General features: G+C 43.4%; 1 protein-coding gene across 1 annotated transcript in view; it reads right to left on the bottom strand.

Moving 5' to 3' along the window:
* The window catches only part of ESR2 (estrogen receptor 2), a 75681-nt gene that overhangs the window by 28760 nt on the left and 35777 nt on the right, over positions 1-11144 (bottom strand). The window contains exons 5-6 of the mRNA XM_032774370.2: positions 8715-8853; positions 6781-6914 (exon numbers count right to left, since the gene is read on the bottom strand). Coding sequence (XP_032630261.1) covers positions 6781-6914; positions 8715-8853 — 273 coding nt within the window. The remainder of the gene's footprint in view (positions 1-6780; positions 6915-8714; positions 8854-11144) is intronic.

Here is an 11144-nt window from a genome sequence, read left to right as displayed (position 1 = left end):
GGGAATGGTGACTATCGTGTCTATTGGGTCCCTGCCCGGGCGGTATACCGAGTTGAGCCAAACTTGGAGAGGATGGAGGCGAAGCCTGGCGTGTTTGGTTACAAACGTGCAGGCAGCCATGTGACCCAGGAGACTAGACAAGTGCGAGCCGAGGTCACCAGGAAATTCTGTAGACCTCGGATGATTGTTGCCATCACCTGAAACCGCGGCTGTGGTAAGCAGGCTCTTGCTAGATTGGAGTCCAGGATAGCTCCTATGAAGTCTAATCTCTGCGTGGGAACCAGAGTAGATTTTTCTATATTGATCATCAGGCCTAGACTTGTGAATAAGTCCTTGACGATGCCCACATGCTGAGTGAGTTGTGTCTCGGAGGCCCCTCAGATGAGCCAATCATCCAGATACGGAAAAATGTGTATCCGACGTCAGCGGAGGTAGGCGGCGACTACGGCCATACACTTTGTAAATACCCTTGGGGCTGTAGAAAGGCCAAACGGCAGGACCGTAAACTGAAAGTGCTGACGGTTGGCTACAAAAGCGGAGGTATCTCCTGTGCGGAGGAAAGATGGCAATGTGAAAGTACGCGTCCTTCATATCGAGGGCGGCATACCAGTCTCCAGGATCCAAGGACGGGATAATGGTCCCCAGGAATATCATGCGGAACTTCAACTTTATCATAAACTGGTTGAGTCCTCGCAGATCTAGGATAGGTCTGAGACCTCCCTTCGACTTGGGGATTAGGAAATAACGGGAATAAAACCCCTTGCCCCTTTCGTCCATCGGTACCTCCTCTATAGCTCCTATGGCGAGGAGTGTCTGGCACTTCTTGTAAGACAAATTGCTCGTGAGACGGGTCTCTGAAGAGGGACAGGGTTGGAGGGTGGGAGGGCAGGTTTGAAATAAATTGGAGGTGGTACTCATACTCCACCGTGCGTAGGACCCAGCGATCTGAAGTTAACTGGGACCATGCCAGGAAGAAGTAGAAGAGACAGTTGGAGAAAGGAGGAGAGGAATCCTGGCATGTAACTGGTACGCTGCCCTCGGGCGCACCTTCAAAAGTTCATCTTTGGTCCTGGTGATGGTTTCGAGGGACCTTGATTTTGGCCCCTTTGGGGTCCTGACGGTCGTCTGCGACCACCTCAGCCGCACCGCCTGCCAAAGTCCTGTCTTTGTCTAGGCCCAGTGTATGGGCAGTGAGGCTGGGGACAGAAAGGCCTGCGTTGGGTCACCGGCATATGTATGCTGAGAGAGCGCAGTATGACCCTGTTGTCCTTCAGTCTTTGCAGCCTGGGGTCAGTCTTTCCCAAGAAGAGGCCTTTACCATCAAATGGCAAGTCTTGAATGGTATACTGCAGCTCCAGTGGGAGGCTTGAAACCTGAAGCCATGAGATGCGCCTCATGGCAACACCCGAGGCCAGAGTCCTGGCTGCTGAGTCTGCTGCATCCAACAAGGCCTGGAGGGAAGTTCTGGCCACCTTGTTCCCTTCCTCCAAGAGGGCAGCGAACTCTTGGTGGGAGTCTTGAGGGAGAAGCTCCGTAAACTTACTCACCGCCACCCAGGTGTTATAATTATAGCGGCTAAGCAAGGCTTGTTGATTTGCCACCCGGAGCTGTAGGGCCCCTGCCGAGTACACTTGCGGCCAAGTAGGTCCATTCGCCTAGCCTCCTCTTCGATTTCGGGGCTGGCGCCTGCTGGCCATGGCATTCCCTCTCATTAACGGACTGGACGACTAGTGAGCAGGGAGGGATGGACATACAAGTACTCGTACCCTTTAGAGGGCACCATATATTTTTCGCTCGACTCCCCTGGCCGCAGGAGGGATAGAGGCTGGGGACTGCCATATAGTATCGGCATTCGCCTGGATGGTCCGAATAAACGGTAGGGCCACTCTAGTGGGGGCATCCACCGATAGAATGTCCACTACCGGTCCTCTACCTCCGGGACCTCCTCCACCTGGAGGTTCATATTGAGTGCTACCCTCCTTAGGAGGTCCTGATGGGCTCTCAGGTCGATTGGAGGAGGGCCCGAGGAGGATGTTCCTGCCACCACCTCATCTGGAGAAGAGGAAGAGGAGATGCCAGCGACGAGCGGGTCCTGTGTGGCCTGTTGCTCTTGGGCGATCTCCTGCTCCAGAGGAACCTGGGAGTCCGGTGGGTGAACTGGGGCTTCCTCCAACAGCAGTCAGAGGGGGATGGCTAACCGTCGCCTCTGGCACTCGGTGCTCTGATGAGACAGAGCGGGACGGAACTACTGGTACGCCTTGGGCCTGGTGGTACGCCCAAGGTGTCCAGAAAGGACCACTGATGGGGTCCTTGGTCCTGGCCTGGGTCTCTTGGAAGACTCTGGTGGGCACATCAGAATTGCGGTCCTGAGCATAAGAGCTGTCCGCGTGGGACGACACTGATGCGTGTCTGGATGGCCATGGAGGTGCTGAAAAGCCCTGGGCAGAGTCTCTGTCTCTAGTGGACCTTGCTCTACTTGGCACCAGGGACCGGTACCGGGAGGCATACAGGGAACGAGATCGGGACCTGCAACTGGAGCGGTGCTGGGAGGTCGACCGAGATCTCAAGGCTCGACATCGGGAGCGGCTACGGGAGTCACAGTGCCTGGAGCGGTGCTGGGAGCTGGAACCGTGCCGAGAGTAGCGGGCCGGCGAACGGGATACCAATCAGTGCTGCGAGTGCGACTGGTACCGAGAAGGACAACGGTACTGGGACTACGAGCGGCGTCGGGAGCAGGAGCGCCGACGGGACCTGGAACTTCTGCGGGACTGTGATCGTGAACGGTGCTGCTCTGCTGTGCCAAAAGAGGATGGTCTTATCAAGGTAGGCTTGCCAATAGATTGTATTGCCCGCACCGGCGGTGCCAGGGGTTGAGGCAGCGTCGACTCTGTCATGGAAATCAGATCCTTCCCCGTTGAGAACGTCTCTGGCGTGGATGGAATAGTAAGCTCAACCACGGCTCGCACCAGGGAGCTGACAGGCACCGGACTCGACGGCCCCTGTGGTACCGGAATCGATGGTGCTGATGTCATCGGTGCCGGGCGATCCGACTTAGATGAGCTCTCTGGCTGCGGTGCAGGTGGCACAGAAGCAGCAGGAGTCTTAGGCTTTCTTGACCTCGGGTAGAGGGAGCGGTGCCGATTTGACTTTCGCGCTGGCAACGGCTGGTCCTGAGAGGCTTTGGCAGTACCGGCACGGTTCGGTACCGAGGAGGCGCTTCTGCCCACCGATTGACCAGCGCTTGGTGCCAAAGGCGGAGGGGAAAGAGCCGCCTCCCTGAGGAGCTGCTTTAGCCGAAAGTCCCGCTCTTTTTTTGTTCTTGGCTTAAAAGCCTTGCAAATGCGACACTTATCTGTCAGGTGAGATTCCCCAAGGCACTTAAGGCAGGAGTCGTGTGGATCTCCTGTCCGCATCGGTTTATGACAAGCCGAGCACGGTTTGAAACCCGGTGAACCGGGCATGGGCCCCGGCACCGGGTGCGGGGAAGGGGCTAATCCCCAAACCCCTCTTAACTATACACTAACTATGAACGATAAAAATTAACTAAAACTATATAACTTTGAACTATATACACAAAAAAATAACTAGAGAACTACGAGTAACTAGGGAGGTAGAAGTCAGTACAACCGCACTCCACTGTTCCAGCGACCGACAGGGGCGGTAAGCAGGAACTGAGGGGCGGTTGGGTCGTCAGGGGTATATATGCGGCGCCATAGCAGCGCCACTCCAGGGGGGCCCAGCTGACTCACCGAGTGTTGCTAGGGTAAAAATCTTCCGACAAATGTGCACGAGGCGCGCGCACACCTAACTGGAATGGATATGAGCAAGCACTCGAAGAAGAATATAAAACAGTTTAGTAGTTGTTTAAGAGCTTATGGTGTTTTACATACCAGCAAACTGCAATAAGAAAATATATCAGATCCTTGTATAAGCCAAAGTCTAAGAACCCTTTTAGCTTTTGTCTTCAGTGCTTCAGAGAGCAGACAGGTGACTTGCTGTGAAAATCTGGACAACAAGTTATTTTTATTAGGTTATCCCATGTACTGTTATCACACTGCTCACTTAAAAGCACAGATTCTTCAGCATATGAGAGAAGGAGACATAGAGCTAGTCTACACTGGCAATGTTAAAGTGCTGCCACGGCAATGCTTTAACATGGCTTGTGTAGCACTATGCCCCTCGTAGAGGTGGGTTTTTTAGAGCACTGGTGCACGGTCTATACTGGCGCTTTACAGTGCTGAAACTTGCTGCACTCATGGGGGTGTTTTTTCACACCCCTGAGCAAGAAAGTCACAGCGCTGTAAAGTGCCAGTGTAGACAAGCCCATAGACAAAGGGCCAGACCCTCAAATAATGTTTAAAGAGTGTAGATGATCTTGTAAAAGTAGATGTTTTTGTAACTCAGTGTCTGTGCTTGTTTTGCAAGCTGTAAATCTATAATATGGTCCTCTCTGATCATTAGGGAAGTTTAAATCTAGCATTCAATGTTTACCAACTATATGCAGAAAAATTTACAAAATACTTTGTCCTACAGCATAAAGGGACAAAGTAGCCTAAGTCAGATGCTTTCAATTGGATAAATAAAAATCAGAAAGCAATGGCCAGTCATTTTTAAATAAAAAAGCTTTCAGAGCATAGAAAAGAAATTTAAACTTAATATCTGTCATGTCTATCCATAGCATCTATATTCCTGCCTGCAATTTGTCATGCATTGACATGAAGTATTTTAATGCCCAAAGCTATACCAGTATACCATTTCACCCAAGAAGTTATATGGAAGCACACAGTTTCAAACTATGGGCTAAATCCTGCAGTCCTCACTACTGTAATTTAAATGACAGCATCCCCAAAAGTAAGGACTGCAGGATTTTGATTTTGGGTTTTTTTTTAAAAAAACTATCATTTTCTTAATCCACTGAAACAAATTTAAAAATCCCAGTTTCTAAATGGGCATTTCAACATTATGATAGCAACCACTTTCAGGCCAGTTATGCAGCCTGTATGCTGAAAAATCTTCCACAGACTTGAATGAGAGATTTGTCTAACAGACTGCCAAAGAGCTGGTGCCTTCAAGGATTAACAGAGTACCCACAGCATAGTTATCACACATTCAACATTTGTAAAATTAAACATACATCTAATTTCAAGGCTTACTAAACTCATCCTTTCCCAAAATTCTCAGCACTGTATTTATGTCTTTCTTCTTGTCCTTATCTAGGCTGGCCTTGTAAAAAAGAAAAGAAAATCATACAGGCATGGGATATGATTACTGAGTTTAAACTGAGGCACTTACACAAGATACCTAAAATACCCTGACCATGTAAGGACCCTGTAAGAAAATAATTATTTAAGGCAGTGAGTCCCAAAGGAAAGGAAAAGAAAAAAAGAAAAATAATAGCCCCACAGCCCTGTCCCCAAAAAGTACTCTGGCTGGTATCAGAGATCCCAGTTTCCAGGGAGAAATGATCTCTCTGTAAGGATGGGATTTTCAAAGGCACATAAGTGATTTAGGAGTCTAAGTACCATAGATTTGTGCTTCTAAATCAAGTAGATGCTTTTAAAAATTCTATCTTAAATGCTTCCATGTTTAAAAAAGATCACGCCAATCCATCACCCTATGCGTGTTGACAGGAGATTATGTCCCCCTTCTGTTTTGCCCTCAGATGAAATGGAAGGAGCCTTGTACCAATAATATGAGCACTCGTGAATAACTATGTTTTTTAAGCCCGCATAGAGATTTAGGAGGCAGTACTGAGTTCTCTTCAATGGTATCTCATTTAATTTTACCATTTAAATGGCTAGCTTTTTTCTAACAAGGCTATTTTACAACCATCACATTTTTGTTTGTCTGAATAATTTTTTAACAAGCTTGACTTTTTTGTACTTGTGAAATGGTTTTGATCACATATTTAGATTATTAGATGAGCAAGACTCTTAAGAAAATGTGTTGACAAACTTGCTAAATAAAAGGATTAAATTCTGTTTTCTGTTAAAATATTGGTACTTTATTTATTTATGGATAGACAATAGCTGGACATAAGTATCTCTGATTCCCCTTCAGAATTATCCTTAGACTACATACTGAAAATAGTAGATGTAAACAACTTAATATTTTGTTTATACAGATGTTGTTTTGGGTCACATCACTACATGATGGACTCTGGGATGAAATGATTACAGCGAAGTCTACCAAGAACAAGGCCAATACATAAAATGAACCACTAGTGTAAGAGAATGTAAACCAGGGATGTAGTTCCCAAAAACATTTTGCAGATCAGCTGAATGCTTTAAATTATTTCTGCTGGTGAATTATAATAATAAAAAAACCTGTGGTATAAAGGGAGCAAAGAGGCTGCAGACAGCAGCCCAAAGGGGCTTAGCCACATCACAAATGCCCCTGATCCAGAGGAATAAGAACAGAATTTCCCACTGATCAGCAGGCTCCAGCAATTTAAAAGGACAAGCTCCTGACCCTTCTGTGGGCCATAAACTCCACTCCCTGAAGAGTGCGTGCAGACTTTTGAGTCCCTTTACCAGGTTTTACCCTGCAATGCAGCCCAAAAATATCTGTCTAATAATAATAATATGACCTAGGACTTGACTGAATATACCAAACAAAAAGCCACGAAAATGTTAGCAACAAAAATCACTTTCTATTTTTTCTTTCATTTTTTTTCAATGGTTCATGTGTCCTTTGATATTTTTGCCAATTTTAGACACAGAGTTTTCCCCTAAATAGTCAACACAACTTGACATACCTCAAGGGCAAATGTGTACTCACTGGAATTGAGAAGAATCATAGCCTTGACACACAGATACTCCTTGTGCTGTAATTTCAGCTCTCGAAATCTTGATGTTGTGGCCAGGAGCATGTCAAAGATTTCCAGAATTCCTTCTACACATTTCCCCTCATCCCTATATAAACATAGATCAAAGAGATAATCCCCCTGCACAAAAGAGCTTACAATTTAAGTATAAGGAAAGAGACAACAGATGGAAATAGAAACAATAGAAATAATACAAGGAAATAATTAGACAATATTGGTCAGCATGATAGACAGTGATCTCAGCTCACTAGCTGCCTGTGATCAAGTTTTTTTTTGTAGGCACCACGGCAAAGGAAAATGTTAAGAAAGGATTTGAAGGACAAGCTATCATTGATTTAAAAGAGAAAAGTGAACTTTACATATAACTATTTGTTTGAGAAGGTACATTCCCTATAGTAGCTGAAGATCTCCATAAAAATCGTATCACAGACCAAATATAACTTCTTGAAAACTTTTTTTTTATTTACAGAACACCCTTAATGTCTGCTGATCCAGACTGACCTACCTTGCAGAGATGCGGGAGTGTATACAACAGGCAATCCATATTCAGAACATACCTGCTTTTATAAAAATCCAATGCATAACACATTTTTCTTAGTAATTTCTTTAGCATCGTCTTGAACAAAGCATATCCTTGAAATGATTTTTATGTAAGTAAATCAACATTTATGCCATATCATTTGGAAACAGAATTTGTTTCCTTTGCTGCAGAACCAATATTGCCTTTTAACTATCTGCAGCTTAAGGGTACATCCACACTACCTGCCGGATCGGCAGGTAGCGATTGATCTATCGGGGATCGATTTATCGTGTCTCATCTAGACACGATAAATCGATCCCCAAATGCTCTGCCGTCAACTCCGGAACTTCACCAGGGTGAGAGGTGGAAGCGGAGTTGACGGGGAAGCCACAGCCGTCGATCCCGCATAGTGAGGACGGGAGGTAAGTTGATCTAAGATACATCGACTGCAGCTACGCTATTCTCATAGCTGAAGTTGCGTATTTTAGATTGATTTTCCCCTGCCAGTGTAGACCAGGCCTATAAGATGATGCTTTGTATCTCACTCAGGCACATTACTGTTACAGATCTGAATTTTTGCTTTTTTTCCCCATAGGTGCAAAGTGCTTAAGAAACAATATTTTAGGGCCAAGTAGGAGAGTAGATGATTTCACTGACTTTTCACCTTTGGGAACCTGCTCAAATTCTGATTAGGTCTTGCAGAGAATTGTTCATATTACATCCCACCCAACTGGCACACACTGCTATGCGGATGCCTGAAAATGGCAATGTGGTCACTTGTAACATATGAAATTAACTCAACTAAAGAAAAGTTTTCAGTGTTTATTTTATTTACATAGCACACAGACACACAGCTATACCCTACTTCACTAACATTGCGAAGCCTGTTATTTTTGCCATATTTAGACAAATTAGGGTACTATAATGATACTGCAAATAGAGAAGATGCTATAGAAATATATTTAGGTGGGGATCATGAGATATGTTTTGATAAAATGTCTAGTCTTTCTTGGGGGAATATAGTAGCTACAAAAACTATTTTTAAATTGTGTTTTTTAAATTTTTTTAAGCATCTAGAGTGCTGGACAGACACTAGAGAAATCAACAAATACTGGTATGTTGAACATAGTTATTTACAACAGGAATTAAGGAACCCACAAGTTTGATCCACCTGACAATATTATTTTTGTCAAGAGTTCTTGATCTACTGGAGAGATTAGGAACCTCATGACTTTATTTTTACAGCATCATTTACTTTCACTTTCAAATGTGAAATGTTAATAGTATCCCTAATGGCCATATGCTCCCTTTTACCATATGCTGAAATTAAACATACATCAGAAGAGACTAATTTCTATTTTTCCTTACCTGTCTAATACAAGATCTGGTGCAAAAATTAGCTTGCCAGGATAATCAATCGACCTCCACATCAGACCCACCATTAAAACTTCCATCCAACAACTCTCCAAGAGCCTCACTTGGTCATACAGACTGAGCTCTATGAAGCCTAAAACAATGAAATAATAACAACATCAGACATGTACACCTATCTGTTTCATTATTTTGCATATATATAAAAAAAAAAGCACAGAAAATATCTCAGATACTAGAAGAAAATAGTCACAAGTTATATGTTGTGGAGAAAACTTACCACAAAACAGTTTTAAAATCATGACGAATCATACCTGTGCTACTGCTTTTGCATATAGGATGAAATTCTTCTGTATGCACAGAGTCAGCTCTAGGTTTACACACCTCTCTGCGCAAGGTAAATTTCTATTAGCAGCAACAAAGGAACAGAAGAAGCAGTAGCAGAGTGTAACTCATTCCATTCCATTCTACTGCTCCTACTGGACAACTGATCCTCCACTGCTGCTCCTAGTAGGACACCGCTCTGGTACAGAGGATGATTAAGAGACAGAACAACAGAGATAAACAGAGTGAGAGAGAATACACAAGAGAATTAAAAATGAAAGAAAAAAAGGATGGTCAAATATAATGAGGCTCAAAAATCAAGGAGGGACAAATGGAACAAGGGACCAGACCAGTGGTCTAATTTCAGTGCACCTGTGTTCACAACCAAGCTTAAGCCTTGTCAGACCTGGGTATATATAGTTGAGCAACTAAACAAGGTGTGTGACTTCCAAACAAACACCCATAATTCCTCTAAAACCCCATAGTGGAAAATCATGAGGTAACCTGACCACAGATGCAGTTTATTCCTAATCCTTTTCAATCAGTTGTATTAGATTTTTATATTGTGAGATTTTTATAGCCACTCAGGTTCTTGTTATCCTGCCAAATATATCTGTGGTTGTTCTCATTATTCTTAAAAATGCCCAATTCCCTTTTTTAATCCACTCAACTACTGGACTTGATGTATAGTAGTAATGAGTTCCACATGTTCCTATACATTTTGTAAAAAGTATTCCCTTTGTGTAAGTTTTAAATGTATTTCATTCAATAGCCCCTTCTTATAGTAAGAGAAAGGGAAAAACAGGAGCTTCCAATTTACCTTCTCTAAGCCCAGAGTCCCATGTTCTCTATGATTCTTCTGCCATGGAATATGCTGGGAAATTCATGGCTTGCTGCAGGTTGTGCTCTAGAACATTTGTTTGCAATAAGTGAGGTATATTTTTGAATTGAAAATGCCTGCTTTGTAGAAGTTGTCAGGGTGAAGCTGGAGGTTTTGGTAAGCTATGGAATGGGCAGTTGGGGCTTTTGGAATCTGTTCTGGTATGAGAGGCAGTATGGGATTGCGCATAAAGCACAGTAGCTGTCTGTTTTTGTTAAAGTGATCTGCAGAGAAATAGTTAACAGAGCTAGCATTTACATTGTCATCTGTAGACTTCAGTGTTAACATAGAGAAGCTCATGGTTTTCAGAGCTATTGTTTCAGGCAGTCTGCAGACTCAGGGAGACAATTATGTCATGAGGTCTAGAAATATAGATTTTAAATAATGAAAACTTGGGTTGTGGCAACAACAAATCAAACTTAATATCAAAATAAACAACACTGGCTACTGTATGGATTATATCATTCTTTTTCATATTTCATTTAATAAAAATATCGATTTTTAATTTTCAGCTGATAGAGAATTACTAGAATTACTGCCAGTGTCACAGAATCTGGATCCAATTATCGCACAGAGTCTTATCTATAGAATTTGGTATTTTGTATACTTCTATTTTGTGCCTCTTGTATGTGTCTAAATGAAGATTTAGGTCAGTTAAAGCCAGACAAGACTAAAAAAAATCATAGGGACACACATCAAAGTTAAGCAAAGGTGCATCACTTTGCTGAGTTGTAAATTAACTGTAAGCATGCAGGAATAGGACCTGTCACTTTAGACGGTGCAAGGAAAACTTTTGATCAATGTACAGTGGCAGTCAAAAAAGCATACCAAAAACAAAAACAAACAAAACTAATACACAAAAACAAAATTGGCAGTATAATAAATAAGATGCCATTATAAAAATTAAAATGTTCTAATGCCACTATATAAATGAAATGGTACACTCTCACCTGAAATATTGTTTTTGGTTCTGGTCACCCTATTTCAAAAGTCCTACTAAGATATGGAACTCAATGGTATATAGTGGGAATGAGTTCTAGTCACCCTATTTCTATTGCCAGTGTAATACAGGAAGTCGGATTAGATGATCACAATAAGAACATAAGAACAGCCATACTGGGTCAGATCAAAGGTCCATCTAGCCCAGTATCCTGTCATCCGACAGAGGCCAATGCCAGGTGCCCCAAATGGAATGAATAGAACAGGTAATCATCAAATGATCC

This window comes from Chelonoidis abingdonii, chromosome 4, assembly GCF_003597395.2.
Source record: "Chelonoidis abingdonii isolate Lonesome George chromosome 4, CheloAbing_2.0, whole genome shotgun sequence".
In the NCBI taxonomy this organism is placed as follows: domain Eukaryota; kingdom Metazoa; phylum Chordata; order Testudines; family Testudinidae; genus Chelonoidis; species Chelonoidis abingdonii.
Note: the sequence above shows the minus strand (reverse complement) of the source record. Positions and strands in the feature narration are given on the sequence as shown.